Genomic DNA, 17,773 nt, shown 5'->3' on the forward strand with positions numbered 1-17,773 from the left:
GGCTATATTAAAAATAACTTTTTAACCGGTGTATGACCTTTTATATAAGTAATAATGGTGTTGGTTGTTTTATTGCAGGATAGGCACATTTATCGGTTGTAATTCATTTAGCCTAGCTATTTATCGTATAAAGCTAGGAACATCGGCATTAGAAGAGTAGGCAACCCGGACCCCTTTAAATGGTACTCCGATACGATGTTTTGGTTTTGATGCTGTCCTGTCAAGTGTTAAGTTAAGTCGTCGTCGCCAGCCAGTACGGCTTTGATTGTTGACAGATGTCGTTCTTTTGTCTGTCTCTTGTCTTTCAGTTTGTGGGTTCATGCATTTGAAAGGAGCCATGGATTACAAAGGCACGCATCAAGTTGTGGGTATACAGTTAACTTATTAGGGTATTTCTTTACTAGCTAACCTGCTACAGCAGTCTTTCTTATCGTATCCAGTCTCTGCAGTCATCTGATATTCCCATGTGACTTTATTTTGTATTTCCTGCATCGAAATTGCAGGAGCAATAACACCACGAAAGAAAAAGACTGTTAGATAACACAACATTGTTGCAGAACAGTAACTAAATATGGCAGCAGCAGCAAGTAACATCAGACAGTGAGCGCAGCATACTATCAGCATATTGTTTCGCGCTCAGAACTCATTAGTAGAATAGGCTGTTGCAGAATTATGCCTAACCTCTGTAGACGGAAACTGAAAAGGAATTATTTTCTATAGGCCTAGTTAACGCCAATTTGTGAGGTAGGCTAGCCATAATGTTACAGTTTGTTAAACATGTCACGTTTTGCTACACCTGGCTTCATCGGTAAATTGTTGCTCGAATAACACGACCCATGGTTTGGCTGAATTATAATTTGCAAGATTGTGACTCATATTTTATATCAAGTCGTTCAATCTGCAAAGAGACCTTTGATAGGCTTTTAATACCTGAAGTCACTACTGAAATCCGTTGATTGGATTGATTGGAGTGTGTGATGTTTTCAGACAGTAACTTACTTTTACGCCTCTTTGTTTTGGCCCACACATGAAGAATAACTCGTCTACTGACATCTCTCAAAGTGCGGAGGACGATCCACTGGTTGAGGGACCCTTGATCTCTCAGGATACCCTTGATTCAGCCATCAAGAGGGAATTTAAAAAATTACCCACTTCCTGGACGGCTGGACTACTGCTGTTCTTTCATGTGAGACCCTCAGTTATGCTTTTAATGCCTTTAATTACAGGCCCAATTAACCTGGGATAGTGTGTCATGAGTACCAAAATAACAATACAGATGCATCTAAAAAAAGACTATTGTGGAAGTCTATTGCCTTGCACAGACCGAGAGATCATAGGTTCAAGAAGCCATTGCCTGCGTTTTGACTTAATTAGCTGATTACAGCTCTTCTCAGATCAACATTTCTGTATTATAAATTCTTCACTCTATGTTTTTGAGGTAGGCCTAGCCTACTGGATATTTTTTTTTTTATTTCTATGAGCTATAAACCATAATCAAGATCAAATAAAAAAGACTTGAAATATTCAGAGGTGGAAAAAGTACGAAAATATTGTACTCAAGTAAAAGTACCAATACCTTGATGAAATATTACTCAAGTACAAGTTAAAATACCGATCTGAAAATGTACTCAAGTTAAAGTAAAAAGTAGTTCATTTAAAATGTACTTTAAGTAAAAGTTACTTAGTTACTTTTTTTTTGGGGGTACCAGAACAACTAGTTTTACCAGAGACTTTCTAATGAGGAGATACAGCACTCAAAAAATCCTCCATAGTACATGGGGTTAGTTTGTAACGCCAATATGGCAGTTGTCTACACATCACAACCCTTCCACGGCAAAACGTCGACATGTGAATACATTGAGCCAATCATGTGGTGTATTGTAAAATACATTGAGCCAATCAAGTGGTGTGCTGTGAAGACATCGTGCTAATCATCTGTTGTGATCTCGCTGCTGGAGCAAGATTGGTGTCGTGAAGCCTTAAGCACACGCATTTCTGCCCGAAATAGATGCCGCGATAAGTGCCCAAAAGTGTTGCAATATGGTCACGAAAGGAGGTACTTGCCTGATAAGGACGTTGAGAAATGGAGATCTATGTGAAAAATCACCGGAGTTCTCCTTTAAGTTTGAGCAGTAGTTGATTTTCAAAGTTAGTTGCACTCCTCCTTGGGTCGCTTTGCAGTGAACAGTAATCCAGCACAACTGAAAAGCCCCTCACAGGCAGCTGAGGCAGGCAGGCCAATGTTGAGTTGCAGAGTTTTTTTTATATTTGGAAATGAGCAGAAGGTTCAGCAGATTAAAGGGTGTCGAACTGGTCGGGGAAAGTGGGAAGTATAGGGCCCCAATGTAGGAGAGGGCCCTTGAAAAGTGGAATACAGGGGGCACAACATTTTCACCAGGCATTAGCAATAACTCAGGTAATCCACACATAAAAATCCAAACAACTCCATAAGTAGAGTCATGTGTAATGAAGTGGAATAACACAGGGGAAAAAGTATTGAACACGCTAAGAAAAAGCACTAAAGGCAAGGGAAAGGGAAGGAACGAGCTGAAATCTGTAAGTAGTTAGAGAGTAGTTATCCTTTCTATCTGTGCGAATTAATATAAGCTTGGTTAGTAGCCTACATATCGATGGGCTATAAAAAGGTTTTTCATTACCAAGGTGTCACACAAGAAACATTTCATGATGGATAAAAGCAAAAAGCTCTCCCAAGACCTTTGCAACCTTATTGTTGCAAAACATATCAATGAAACTGGTTACAGATGCATTTCAAAACTTCAGAATCTTCCAGTAAGCAGCATGGGAACCATTATCTGCATGTGGAAGAAACATCACTGCATCATCAACCGGCCTTGCACAGGATCTCCTCGCAATATTTCTGACCAGGAAGTCAGAAGGATAGTCAATTCCAAGAGCCAAGGACCACTCTGCGAAAGCTCCAAAAACACTTGAAGGCAGCCAATTCAATTAAATTCAATTAAACTGTTCTGGAAGTAACTAAAGATCAGGATTCACAAGAGGGACCCCTGGAATCTGTTTAGAACAATGGGCCAAAATCACACCTGATACTGCGACTAATAAGTTTTGTCATACAAATTTCAGTAGGAACGTTCAATACTTTTTTTCCTGTGTCATTCCACTTTATTACACATAACTCTTATGTTTGGATTTTTTATATGTGTGTTAATATAATGTGTGGTGAACATTTTGAATATAGGCTACTCACTGGAAGTTTAGGCTAATTACTGAAAAAGAAAAACAATAAGCGTTCAATACTTATTTCCACCATATATTTATTTTACCTGAATATTTTAACTTACAAATTAAATGTCAAAATGAATGTCAGACGAAATGTAAAGTTTGACTGACTGGATTTTGTATGCAAAACATAGTGAAAACTGTCTAGTTTGTTAACTACCACAGTCACGAGTTGGGTCGCGATAGTCTGTCATTTTTAAAAAGTGGGTCCCCAGAAAAAAAGTTTGAGAAACACTGGTCTAAGGTCACTCTCACTCTCCCTTGCTAAGGAGCTAAATGGTTTAGTCCACCTGCACGATTCATAAGGTAGGCCCTGGTCTATCTTTCGTTTATTTAGTTGAGCATCGCTAGTGGACCGCTAATTGTTGTGCTGCTGGTGCAATGTCTTTCTCCAAGAAAGCCAAGTAGGCTAAGGTTACTAAAAAAACAAAACAGGAAAAAGAGACATCAACATGAGGGGAAACAACTGCTAATAAACTTCTTTCCAAAGAAAGGTGAGCACAAACGTCAAAACACGAAATCCCATGGTGTTTACTTTGCTTGAATATCTCCGCAATTATTGGTGCTAAAACTAACGGAGACAACCCATTGGAATAGCGTAAAATACACTTCCATACGTTAGGCTAATCTGATGCATCTCGTGATCCAGCTCCATCACTTTTAGAAAGACTGCATGGCGCCAGCTTGATTCATGTTTTGTTGTAGGCTACATATGCTGATCATTAGGTTCATTTTTTTTTTCCCCCTTCGCATGCCCAAATTTCCGTCAATGATTCCCGGGACACTGAAAGACCGGGGTACACGAAACTTGGTGGGCATGTAACCCCACATGGATAGCATGGAACCATCGTTTTTCGTTTTGATCTGTAGCCCCCCCCGCTGGACTGGACCCCCGAAAGGAGGGTAGGGCAGACACAGTTTTCTGTGAATATCTCGAAAACCGTAGGGTTTAGGAGGACCCTTTTTTTTTTGTATGTTGATCTCAAGGGGCCATGTCAACCCATTCCATAAATACTCATTTCATGTATAGCGCCACCTAGTTAAACACAAAAAAGTAAAAATGAGGTGTTGTAATTGAAGGTATCTGTGACCTAACATAGTCAAAACTGCACGAAATTGGAAGTGTAGGATCATTATGACACCCTCTGTATGCACGCCAAGTTTTGTGGAATTCCGTTCATGGGGGGCCACACAATAAATTAATTTGTTACTATACACCAACTGGCCTGTAGGTGGCCGGAGACAGTTTTCTGTGAATATCTCGAGAACCGTAAGGCCTAGGAGGTCCACCTTTTATGTATGTTGGTCTTAAGGGGGCATGTCAACCCATCCCATTACCACTTATTTCATGTATAAGCCACCTAGTTAAAAATTAAAAGCAAAAAATTAGGTGTTTTCATCACAATATCTCTGGCTGGCCGGTCAAAACTGCACCGAAATTAAAAGTGTAGGATCATTATGACACCCTCCTAATGCATGCCAAGTTTTGTGTACTTTTTCGTTCATGGGGGCCTTTACAATAAAATAATTTATGTGTACATTTAGTGACGCATTACACCAACAAGGATTCCCGGACACTGAAAGACCGGGGTACACAAAACTTGGTGGGCATGTACCCCCACATGGATAGCATGGAACCGTCATTTTTCGTTTTGATCTGTAGCCCCCCTGCTGGACTGGACCCCCCGAAAGGGGGTAGGGCAGACACAGTTCTCTGTGAATATCTTGAGAATTGTAGGGCCTAGGATGACCATTTTTTTCCTCCGTATGTTTGCCTCCAGGGGTCATGTTAGCCCATTTCATGTGCACACATGTGCACAAACAGATACACATACACATACACACACATTCACAGTAATCATACGTATGACACATACTCACACAGTAGACATATGTACGCTTGCATGCACAGGCACATACGCAGGCACACACACAAGCACGCACACACACACAAACACACACTCACACACACACACCCACACACATAACCTAAACATAACAATCAAGACAATAACATAAACATGACAATCAAGAATTTCTCAGAATTATGAACAGGCAAGATGGAGGTGGGGTTGTATAAAATGAATTTTACATGTGAAATCTATGAACTAATCATGTTTTGGTACTTGTTGTCTAGCAGATACCAGTGAGAATTGAGTGTGGATAATGCAGTTTAGTGAGACAGTTAGAATCATATAGGCCTTTCAGCGTGATTTCTTTTTGTGGAAAAAATGTGCTGGACTGGGCGGCGGTCATATTTTGTACCGCTCTGCGGTACATCTAGTTATGACTAGGCTAGTGGTTTAGGGCGCGATTTTTTTCTCTCCCTTACTGTTTTCGTTAGTCTTAAAAAATACAAAATACTCAGAAAAACTACTCAATACAGTAACGTGAGTAAATGTATTTAGTTACTTTCCACCTCTGGAAATATTTCACGTAATGTGTAAAGAATAGATCAGATGAAAGTTTCACATTTTGAAATAACCACATACATGGAACATAACTTAATATGTAGTTTACATGGAACATAACTTAATATTATGTAGTTTACATGGAACATAACTTAACTTAATATGTAGTTTATGGAACATAACTTAATATGTAGATTACATGGAACATAACTTAATATGTAGTTTACAGGGAATTGCCTGTTTCACTCTCAATGTGTCTTTTAGCTTCAGAATAATTCAGCTTTGACAGCTTTTTCTGGCAGTCAGACTGCTGTCACAAGTTAAAGCAAAACAGGCCCTTATCTTATCCCATAATGCACACCGGGGAATGCATAGGAGACGGGGTCTATGTAAGACACTTGAGATTTTCCTTAAATGTGTTGCACTGTTTGAAGTGGAGTACTCACAAATGAGTGGTCTTTATGCCAGTTACTGCACACTGGACCAATGTGCATTTTACCTCAGTATCATAGGACTGTGTGAATTGTCTTTGGGGCAGCCGTGGCCTACTGGCTAGCGCTTCGGACTTGTAACCGGAGGGTTGCCGGTTCGAACCCCGACCAGTAGGCATGGCTGAAGTGCCCTTGAGCAAGGCACCTAACCCCTCACTGCTCCCCGAGCGCCGCTGTTGTTGCAGGCACCTCACTGTGTGTTCACTGTGTGCTGAGTGTGTTTCACTAATTCACGGATTGGGATAAATGCAGAGACCAAAACTTAAAACTGTGTGTTTGGCCTCCACAGGTGGCTTTCGTGTGTTTGTCGGTTGTGGTGTGTGTATTGTGTGGGCTAGAAGATGGACGTCGTGCGGAGTGTGCAGCCTTGATGCGTGGTATGGACAGCAAGACGTTGGTGGTACTTTGTAAAGTGGCACTGTGGATCATCTCGTACATCCACCAACACTTTGTTCAGTACCACAACACTGCAGCCAGACGCAGAGGCTACCTGCACTTCTACCGTCAGACACGAGACACCGTATCCCTGCCGCTGCTCATGCAGTCTTTAGGTGAGACATGGACACGCATACAGTGGCAAGGAAAAGTATGTGAACCCATGTTAAAGTTGACTAAAAAGAGGAATTAAAAAAATTCATCTTTTGGAAATTGATCTTAATGCCTTTTTTTAAAAAATGAGGAGAAATCCAACCTTTAAGGACATCAGTTTTCTTTGTGTATGAATAATGTGTTGTAAATAAGTAAATTTTCTTCTTTAAAATACAGGAGGCATAAGTATAGGAACTCTTATGTTAAATTCCCATAGAGGCAGGCAGATTTGTATGTTTAAAGACCAGTTATTTCATGGATGCAGGATACTATGCATCTTGATTATGTTCCCTTGGCCTCCGGAATTAAAATAGCCCCACATCATCACATACCATTCACCATACTTAGAAATTTGCATGATTTTATTTCAGTTAGCCTATTAGCTGGTCTGATTTGCATTAAGCTCATTGGTGTCCAATTTGAAATTAAGGCATTAAGATCAATTTCTAAAAGATGATTTTTTTATTCCTCTTTTTAGTCAACTGTAGCATGTGTTCACATGCTTTTTACACATCAAATTGCACATTTAAACATGATCCACACAGAGACATCCACAGCCACAAGTGCCCAAGCCTACATTTTTGGTCTCCTTCACTTCCTGAGAATTGCTCAATTGTTTTGTGTAATGTACCACTGCTGTGTGTGGACAAAGATGGCAAAAGAGTTTGGGCCCCATCTTTGATAGTTGTCATTGTGGCCTCTAGAGGGCGACATCTTACTGCATGACACAGCACAGCCTAATCAGTTTTTAAGTAGCACAATGTAGAAATTCCCCTTTTCATCAATTTCGATGAGCTATTATTAAGCTATTAAGATAAAATAATTGTGTTGCTTTAAGAGTAATTAAGGTGTGACTATGTTTCAAGAATTGTATGGAGTGGAGTAGAGTAGAGTAGACCATGAATAAAAATACTTAAATAAATAATCTTAAAAGAATACAATACCGTGGAAAAGTCCATTGCCCTGCACAGACTGAGAAAAAAAAAAAAGGAAACCATTGATGGTGTTTTGATTAGACATTAGACATTCTGTATTATAAATTCTTTATTCTAATATTTTTCAGATACTGGATTTTTGTATTTTTCTGAGCTATAAACTGTATTCATCAAGATCAGAATAATCAAGATAAAAAAAAAATGTTTCACTTTATGTGAAATGGAATCTAGATTATATGAAAGTTTCACATTTTGAAAGGAATAATAAATTACAGGGGGAAAAATGAACTTTTTCATGATATTTTAATTTTTTGAGATGCATCTGTTGTTCCCTGGTTTCAGACCTCCTGAATATTTCTGGTAGAGTAATTTAGAGTATGTAATGCCATCGCCAACAATCCTCAACGCTGTAGTGCAAGTGAGTGTTAAGGACAGACCCTTGCTGACCCTCAGAGCCTCTCTCTCTCTGTGTCCGTATAGGAAACCTGCTAATTCTGCTGCTGACCCTCAGAGCCTCTCTCTCTGTGTTCGTATAGGAAACCTGCTAATTCTGCTGCTGACCCTCAGAGCCTCTCTCTCTCTCTGTGTCCGTATAGGAAACCTGCTCATTCTGCTGCTGCTGGCTCTCACCACTGTGCTGGACGGGGCCCAGAGGCAGCTGTCTGTCTACCTGCTGTTGGGAGTTCTGAGTCTGGAGCTGTTGCTGTCCGTGGTCTTTCTGATGCTGTACATAGGTAGGAGCAGCAGTGTGCTGTATGTGTGTGATCAAGCCCTGTGTGAGGCACTAAGAGGAGAGAGAGGAGAGAGGGGGCAGAGAGGAGAGAGGAGAGAGGGAGAGGGAGGAGAGAGAGGAGAGGGGGGCAGAGAGGAGGAGGAGAGAGAGGGGGCAGAGAGGGGAGAGGAGAGAGGGGGCAGAGGAGAGAGGAGAGGGGGCAGAGAGAGAGGAGAGGAGAGAGGGAGCAGAGAGAGGAGAGGAGAGAGGAGAGAGGGAGCAGAGAGGAGAGAGCGAGGAGAGGAGAGAGGGGGCAGAGAGGAGAGAGAGAGGAGAGAGAGGAGGAGGGGAGAGAGGAGAGAGGAGGGAGAGGAGAGGAGAGAGGGAGGAGGAGAGAGGAGAGGAGAGAGGGGAGGAGAGAGGAGAGAGGGAGGAGAGAGGAGGGAGGAGGGGAGAGGGGAGAGAGGAGCAGAGAGAGGAGAGGAGAGAGAGGAGAGAGAGGGCAGAGAGGAGAGAGGGAGAGGAGAGAGGGCAGAGAGGAGAGGAGAGGAGAGGAGAGAGAGGAGAGGAGAGGAGAGAGGAGAGGAGAGAGGGGCAGAGAGAGAGAGAGAGGAGAGAGGGAGCACAGAGGAGGGAGGAGAGAGGGGAGAGAGGGAGCAGAGGAGAGAGAGAGGGCAGAGAGGAGGGGAGAGAGAGGAGAGAGGGAGCAGAGAGGGAGAGAGGAGAGAGAGAGGAGGGAGAGAGAGGGAGAGGGAGCAGAGGAGAGGAGAGGAGAGAGGAGAGAGGGAGGAGAGAAGAGAGGAGAGGAGAGAGGGAGGAGAGAGGCTGGAGGGCCTCTAATGCTCATTAGACTCATCCTCGCCAAAGGCAAATTCTAGAGGCAACTCCACCCAGACTCCTCTCACACACACACACACACACACACAGTTCAACATATATACCTACTCCACCCTCAAATACCATGCCATTGTCCTGTTGATGAGAGGAGATTCTATAACACACACACACACACACACACACACACACACACACACACACTTCATTTCTCTCTTTGGATTTTTAAGCTTACTCCCTAAGCATACACCTTTAAAAAAACTCTTTCTTTGTGTGTGTGTGTGTGTGTCTGTCTATGTTTGTCACCAGAATCCCATCCCATGGAAAGTGCAAGAGATATGTGTATAGCTTGTGTGTGAGTAGGAGTATAGCTTGTGTGTGAGTAGGAGTAGTTAGCATTCGGACACAGCCTCTAATGGACACTTACAAATGAGCTGAGCGGATTTGGATCTGTTTGTTGTGTGACTAGTGTGATTATAGTGTCATCCTGCCAATGAGTGATGGTGTGTGTTTTGACCTGGCAATCTCAGTAGTGTGTGAAGTTTGTCATAAAGTAGCTCTGATTTGAGAACAGATCCTTTAAATGCTGTGGTCTGATCAGTAGCTCTGATTTGAGAACAGATCCTTTAAGTGCTGTGGTCTGATCAGTAGCTCTGATTTGAGAACAGATCAAGCTGCTCCGAAGCTTTTAAGCGCTGTTGTCTGATCAGTGTCCAGCGGGTAGAGAACTCTTCCGCCCATCTACTTGATTCACACATTATCAATTGTGTGGATTCTTTACAGTATATGTCCCCCTTGTCAATCTCTGCTCACAGTTCTTTGAAGTTCTTTTGAGCCTGTGTGTGTGTGTGTGTGTGTGTGTGTGTGTGTGTGTCTTTTGAAGAGGGAAGGTGATTTCTCCCTCTGCCCGGTGTACTGCACTCATTTAAACATGAATGCCTCAGCTCTGCTGCTCCTCCACATCAAAGAGCTTTAGTGCCCATCAAAGGGTTAAACACAGGGAGGGAGAGAGGGAGAAAGAGAGAGGAAGAAATGCATTGTGGACTAATGTGGAAAGAAGCATCATTCTCATTGTCAGAGACCTGTGCCTTAACAAGGCATGAAAAGTCTGCTGCAGTTGTATGTGTGTATGTACGAGTGTGTTGTTTGTGTGTGTGTTGTGTGCGTGTGTGTGTGTGTGCTGTGTCAGTGATGGAGTAGTGTGGGGGCTTTGAGCTTCTTAGCAGGTGAGCGCAGCGCAGCTGCTGGGTGAGGGGGGGGGGCAGGGGCTGAGAGAGGCCGAGACGGCAGCGCAGGGCTGGAGTGGAGGACTGAGCTGGACTGAGCTGGACTCTGCATAGGGTTACTGACACAGGAGAGAAGAGCAGTTTAGCACAGACATCAACACTGTTCTGGGACACTTTGAGAGAGAGAGAGAAAGAGAGAAGAGAGAGAGAGAGAGAGAGAAGAGGAAGTGCGGGAGAAATGGAGATTAGAGTTATTATCACGTTGTTTGTGTTTATGGTGTCATTGACTGAGTGAGGTGCCACTGTTTGTTAAAGATGTGAGGAATGTGTCACATCCTCCTTAAACAATTCTCTATCTCTGAGCCTCTTTCTCCCTCTCCCCCAGCCATTGCTCTGCTTGACCCCTACACCTCTCGCTGGCTCTCATGCTCACGTGACAAATCAACCATAGTACCCTCAGTAGCAGAATAACGCAACATTCAAAAGTACACTCCAAATTCATCTACAACCAGCAAAGCATACTTATGCATATTTTTGTCAGACTGTTCAGTGCTGTTGCAGACCTAAAGTATTATTTTGCTCTTGGCTAATGTAAGAGTGTGTGTGTGTGTGTGTGTGTGTGTGTGTGTGTGTGTGCGCGTTTGAAATGTAGGATATGACTTGTTGATCTGCCTTGTTTCAAGAGGGAGTTGAGTCATTTAGAGACGAGTGACCGTCGCAGGAAGTGCATCATAACAAAATGACGCCAGACCCTCTTGTAACAGCTGCACTGTGGCTGTACTGCAGGCTCAGACAAAGAGTTAGAAATGAAGGCAGAGAAAGGACACGTTTCCCATGCTGCTTCCTCATGTCGGAATGTGCAAAAGTGTACAACAAATCAAAAGGATGCCTTCTTGTGTGTGATTTCCGCAACAGTGGTGCTGAAAACGTGTTGATAACCTACTGTAAACCTACTGTAAACCAATGTGACACATAGTAGCCTACAGAAAACACTGAATTGATGTGATATAATGAAGACTTGTTAAATGTATGCCTACAATGGTTTATTAAACATCATAGTCATTTATTTCATCAGTCATTATGCTCATTTTAATGAATAGGAATGAAATTTAAACCATAGCCAATGGAGACAGAATTCCGAGATATCTGCCGTGAGTCACTGGTCAGCTGGTGTGTCCAGGGTCGTGTTTTCTAGCTCCTTCAAGCTGACTCTGGCAGATCACGTGGACAGTCAGGCGCAATCGATTATTTCATAAATGAATGTGAATTACGAGTAATAATAAAAAGCTTCTACCTAATGCGACTATTTTCTCCTTAGACTGGAAAAGAAAACAAGTTTTCCCCACTGTATTCTCCATAAACACTAAAGTATATTATGTATCTACTTCCCCTCTCACTTCCGGATGACTCTTTTTTTTACGCGCTCGACGTCACTTCCTGGACTTGTCTGACGTTCTCTAAATGACTTAACCCCTATGCTTGTTTTGCTAGTTTCTGTAAGTGCTGTGTGGAAGTGATGGAAGGAATATTGGGGGTTGGGTGGGGTGGGGTATACGAGTATAAAACAGAAGTTGAGTGGAGTGTGTGAGAATGAGAGATAAATACTTAAATAGATAAAGTGTGTGTGTGTGGGGGGGGTGTAGTGTGAGAATAGCACACTAGAAGTGGAGGATGTTGCAGCTACAGTGCTGCTTTCCACACCTACTAAACACACGCATTCACACTTCTGAAGTGCAAGGCTCAAGACGAACGTCTTACGTTGGTTGCACGTTTTTTTTATTTATGTGCACCGCACATCATTTGGGTAGATCAGGGGTCAGAGTCTACTAGAGGCAGAGTAGGCATGGGTCTTCACAGAGCAGAGTGTTTCTAGTACATTTATAGACCCTTTCAACAAGGTAAACAAAAACAATGCTTGAACATTCTATTTGGGCCCCAATCTACTTCCTCTGCATTAAGATAACATATGGAATGTTAAAACGGAAGCCTTGTGGGGCCAACTATGATGCTGATAATGCAACTCTCCTGAAAGGGTCCATAGCAATTGCTATTCATTACAGTGGAAGCTAATTGTTGCAGCAGGCGCTACGCCAATGGGACACATCAGTGAAGTGTAGCGTCCCTGTTATATCTATAAAGTATTTTGTTTGTTTTGCTTGTATTGAGAGTGTGTGTGTGTGTGTGTGTGTGTGTGTGTGTGTTTTCTGTTCTAGTGAAGGTGGTGAGATTTAACATGGAGAAACTCAGTCCTGACATCAATCAAGAGGAGCACTTCCACACCTACTTGAGCAGTGGCAGTCACGCTCACACCGAGACAGGCTTCAGGTAAGACACATACTCACTCACTCACTCCCTCACTAGCCGTCCAGTCACACGACCCAGTAGTCTAGTAAGAAACGATCTGCATTGGCGCTACACTGATACCTGCTCATCCTGAGCCAGTGCTTGGATGCACATTGTACAAGTTTGCACTGACACAGCATCTTGGTGCTGTATGGAGCATCTGGGTGATGCCAATCACACCATGCACAGGGCTAAACGTAGCCGTGTCCATGCACATATACTTCCCCTCACATACAGAGGGTTCAGTACACAAACACATGCTGTATGATGTTGTCTAAACAGCCATCACTCACCCCCAGGACCACGACCAGCTACCAAGTCGAACATGCTGATTTCTCAGTGCTCAATATCAAGCCTTCCGACAGGCAAACTACTGGGAATGGCCTACATGACTCAGCTACATAGATTTTCCAATCTTTTCTAAAGTGGAAATTCAGTTAAGCACCCTTATTACACTCATTGTGAAACACCTTATTATCACACGTCTTACACAGGCAAACTCCATGTTGTAATCTCCGTTACTTATAGAAACATTATATTTTATACTTATAGAAACATTATATTTTATACTTAATTTAAATGTGTTCCTGATTCAGTCATCTGATATTTTTACCTGGAATGTCCTGGTTGGCATGCGTATAATTATCTCTCTGTAGCCACCTCTATCTGCCCATCTCTCTGTCTTTGCTCTCCCATTAGCATCTGCAAAGAGGGCACACGCACACACACACACACACAGTCCCTTGGGTCGGGCTGAAGGCTTTGTAAACAGAGGCCAGTGGGTCAGTTTCCTCAAAGAAACACCACATTTCCACCCATCACACTCTAGCCACTGGGTGTGTATCTGTTTTATCACTGTTTTTCTTAAGCTTTATTGACTCTTTGTGTGTGTGTGTGTGTGTGTGTGTGTGTGTGTGTGGGATGGCTGGCTCGAGTCTTGAGGAGGTGGTGGAGAAGCAGGCGGACCTGATTGAGTACCTGAAGCAGCACAACACTCTTCTGAGCAAGAGGATTCTGGCGCTCACTGCTCAGCAGATCAGAGACTGACACCAGGACCCTCCACTGCCTGCTGCACTGCACGACTTTTAGCTGTGTGTGTGTGTGTGTGTGTGTGTGTGTGTGTGTGTGTGTGTGTGTGTGTGTGTGTGTGTGTGTGTGTGTGTGTGTGTGTGCGCGTGTGTGTGCACACACGTGCACGTCTGCATAATGTGTGTGTGAAATCAAACTGGTTGTGTGCCTGGTGAGTAAGCACATTGTGTTTGTTGGGTGTGTGTGTTTGTATTGAGAGTGAGGGAGATAGTGAGAGGGTCCGGCCTCTGAGGTCATGGCTGGCTGATCAGAGAAGTCTTTAGTGACAAATGACCCCAAGTAACCTTTCCTTAACGATACTCTCGCATTACTATGCCAATAGTTCCCTAACAACACAATGGTTTGAGCCAGGAAGGAATCATGTTCAATCATTTCTATTACTCCTCTCTTATCTCTTATTATTCTATTCCTCATCTCTTATCTCAGTGGTTGATATTTTGGGCAGGGTCTAATGTTTTATTTTTCTATTTTACTACTTTAACTATTATTATTTTGTTTACATGAAAATGAATGATTTGTGTCACCTCATATATGTAATGCTTCTCTGTGTGTGTGTGTGAGCAAGTGAGAGAGTGTCTCAGGGATTGTGTGGATCTGCTTTGGGTTGCTGGTCTTGATGGTTGCTTTCTTGCCATTTCTGTCAAACTACTCATGTGTAAGTGGAAAAGTAAAGTGTTCCATATTAAAGACTGTTTGAGATGATTTTGTACATCTTTGTGAATGAATAAAACATTTTGGGTGTCTTGTCAGATATAATTTTAAAAACCTGTCATTAATATTCATTTTAAGTCCCTCAAACAGTCTAGTGTACAGTATACCAGCTGTGTGGCAACCAGTTTCGCAATAACTACCAAAAATGAAATAAAATTATTACAATTCTCGTTTATTGCAAAACTTGTTACAAAATGTGTTACCAATACCTACTTTCAATGTTAAAGAAGTCAGTTGGAAATCACTAGTCAATAAAATAGGGAATCTATTCATCATCTTATATCATTATGGTTGTTTTCTAGATAATTTAGATTTGTTTATGATATTAACCGTCCTACACAACTCCAAACAGTCAGTAACATCCGAAAAGGAACATCTGCAATCATTCTACGAACTTTGATATAAAGTTATTGCAGAAATGCAATAACCAGTTTTGTAATAAGATAGATAGATAGATACTTTATTGATCCTCAAGGGGATAGATACTTTAATAAATAATAAACCAGTATTGTATCAAAAGATTTTCAAAGGACAGGTAAAGAAATTAGTCATTAGTTGGAAATCATTAGGTCGGTCATATAGGGAATATATTCATCATCTTATTGTATCATTATGATTGCTTTAATTTTCGATAATTTGCATCTGTTTTTCATATTTGCTGTCCTACACAACTGTAAATAGCCAGTAACATAAAAAGGGACATCTGCATACATTCTACAAACGTTGAAATAAAGTGATTACAAATCTGATTTATTGCAAAAATGGTTGGAAAACGTGTTTTGCAACCAGTTTTGCAATAAACGAGAATTGTAATAATTTTATTGCAATTCTGGTAGTTCTTGCAAAACTGGTTGTCACACAGCTGTAAAAGGTTTACATGAACTTGGACTGGATGACCTGATGACCCTCTGAGTAGGCCACAGTAGAGGCTCTTTTATGCCCGACGTTAAATATGAAGACCAAAGCCTGAGTAGGCCACAGTAGAGGCTCTTTTATGCCCCATGTTAAATATAAAGACCGAAGCCTGAGCAGGCCACAGTAGAGGCTCTTTTATGCCCCATGTTAAATATGAAGACCGAAGCCTCCACCCTCACTGTGTGTCCATTTAGTCCCTCGTGCATGTTTTCTGCTTATGGACGCAGATGAAATAGAGCAACGTCTGAAATGTACTGATCTATGTTCAAACAAACAAAGAACATAATGACGGACTACCACACTTTCCCCTGTGATGGCAATGGAGATCAATTGGAAGAGTTTGAAAGCTAATTGTTGTGTATCAGTCACCTTTTGTGAAGTCTTAAACATCACAAGCACCATTTACTTCTCTAAGAGGCCATCAGTTCCTTTTAGCACTGCAATCAACAGAGGACTTCAGTGGACAACCGCACTGAGCACATACAGAACATCTGACTCTGGACCAGCAATTGGCTGACCCAAATACACGTCCTAGTACACGACTGGCCATCTCTTAGGGCAACCCCTGGGGACTCATTAACAGATACAGGTCCCAGCTCTGCTTATACTTCTCTACATCCTCTTGTCCGATGACTGGCCCACAAGAGGCTCAAAGATGGAAATGTTATGTTTTCTCACCGTTAAGATTTGAGCATACACATTTTTATTTAATATTCAAATAATAAAAACATTTGAAGTGCATAACTTACAAATAAACACATTTCAAAGAATACTTTACAAAATGTCATTCTCATGTTTAAACTATTTACAAAAGCTATGAGTAGTGACAACTCAAGTCCACTGCATATATATATATATATAAGAGAGTAGCCGTGGTGTAAGAGGAACGTTGTAATCATTATCAGTAGAAACCACTGAAACACCACAGTCAAGATTCTTGGCCCATCTCCTCTCAGCACTGGATCACAGAAGGCGGGTTTGTCTCGGCGGACGAGAATTCCATTGTCCTGTAGTTCGTTTTCCACCGATTGTCCCCTTTTTCATAGATGTCCCCTAGAAAAGACAAGCAATACAGGAAACTGTTGAGTTGGGGTGACAGCCATTCTGTGTTTGTTTGAGCATGTGAATGTGCATCTAGTTACGGTTGGCCGGCCCTAACTCAGTGTTTGTTTGAATATGTGAATGTGCATGCAGTTCTGATTGGCCGGCCCTAACTCAAGTGTGTGGGGTCAGGGAGCAGAGGGGAAAGGCCGTGACTTCAGTAAGGAGCAGGACAACAGTGCAGTGGCTCCGCAGGGCTGCTGCCGCCATTAGGGTGATTTATTTCACACACACACACACACACACACAGGGCTCCCTAATCACTAACACACACCTTAGGCATTAAAACTGCCACTAGCCCTTTTTCTCACATTGCCTGACACTAACGCCCCTATATCACCTCCTGTGTGTGTGTGTGTGTGACCATTGCTTCACCTCATAACTCACATGAGTGTCTTTGTTTAAAGCTGGACTGGAGGAGTTTGTGTGTGTGTGTGTGTGTGTGTGTGTGTGTGTGTGTGTTTTCTAGTCCCAGCTGCTGGTTTATGGCCCTGTAACCTTGATCCTTGCTCTCAACTGTGCGGAAAGGTCCCCAAACAGCCAATGATTCCTTGACATATAACTAAATACTTACACATTTATTCTTTAATCATTTTGGCAAAGCTAGAGGCACGCCAGACCCAAGTCCTTCAATAAGAACTCACACCATGTGTGCCGACAGTAACAGAGACATTCCTGCCATTGTGTCTGGGTTTTGTTTGTTTCTTATTAGCAGAAGGGCTTTAGGAATGTAACTCAGCTTACCACCACCAATGCAATTTGGTGTGTGTGTGTGTGTGTGTGTGTGTGTGTGTGTGCGCGTGCATGAGTCTGTTTACTCACATCCACCCAGAAAGTCTCAGAGTGTAATTACCCAGTTAATTTATTGTGTGTGTGTGTGTGTTTGTGTCTCTGAGTGTGGCAGGGCTTTTGAAACACATACACTAAGAGGAGGTTTGTTAATTTATCAGGCTTGTTGTCCTGGGATAGGCCTACAAGCACCTCTGAAGAATAGATTTTGAATCACCACACTAAGACACGTTGCAGGAAAGGCCATAGTGAATTTAGGCTGCAAATTACTGCAGATATTCAAGCTAGTTCACCCTGTAAGAGAGCTTCAGGGGGAGTAGCCTAAGGTTTACACACCAGGCGACTTTGAGTGTCTTACCTTAGGGGAATG

The 17,773-nt window shown here is 42.3% G+C and overlaps 2 protein-coding genes across 4 annotated transcripts in view; one reads left to right on the forward strand and one right to left on the reverse strand.

Annotated features, from left to right (window-relative positions):
• The first annotated feature begins 186 nt into the window (after window positions 1–186).
• tmem192 (transmembrane protein 192) lies at window positions 187–14,589 on the forward strand. 3 transcript variants are annotated; one of them, XM_048251585.1, is made up of 6 exons: window positions 187–364; window positions 1,034–1,186; window positions 6,450–6,711; window positions 8,280–8,417; window positions 12,669–12,780; window positions 13,722–14,589. In XM_048251585.1, exons 1-6 carry the CDS (start codon window positions 320–322, stop codon window positions 13,843–13,845), a joined length of 834 nt encoding a protein of 277 aa, XP_048107542.1. In that variant the 5' UTR covers window positions 187–319; the 3' UTR covers window positions 13,846–14,589. The 3 variants fall into 3 exon arrangements, with proteins under 3 accessions (XP_048107542.1, XP_048123047.1, XP_048115435.1); XM_048267090.1 differs by lacking the exon at window positions 1,034–1,186; XM_048259478.1 differs by lacking the exon at window positions 187–364 and having other exon boundaries at window positions 1,028–1,186.
• Window positions 14,590–16,309: 1,720 nt separating this feature from the next.
• apela (apelin receptor early endogenous ligand) overlaps window positions 16,310–17,773 on the reverse strand; it is a 2,993-nt gene continuing 1,529 nt past the window's right edge. The window contains exons 2-3 of the mRNA XM_048260140.1: window positions 17,762–17,773; window positions 16,310–16,566 (exon numbers count right to left, since the gene is read on the reverse strand). The exon at window positions 17,762–17,773 is cut by the window's right edge and continues 75 nt beyond it. Of these exons, the coding sequence (XP_048116097.1) occupies window positions 17,763–17,773 (11 nt within the window). The 3' untranslated portion in view covers window positions 16,310–16,566; window position 17,762. The remainder of the gene's footprint in view (window positions 16,567–17,761) is intronic.

Source organism: Alosa alosa, chromosome 1, assembly GCF_017589495.1.
Source record: "Alosa alosa isolate M-15738 ecotype Scorff River chromosome 1, AALO_Geno_1.1, whole genome shotgun sequence".
In the NCBI taxonomy this organism is placed as follows: domain Eukaryota; kingdom Metazoa; phylum Chordata; class Actinopteri; order Clupeiformes; family Clupeidae; genus Alosa; species Alosa alosa.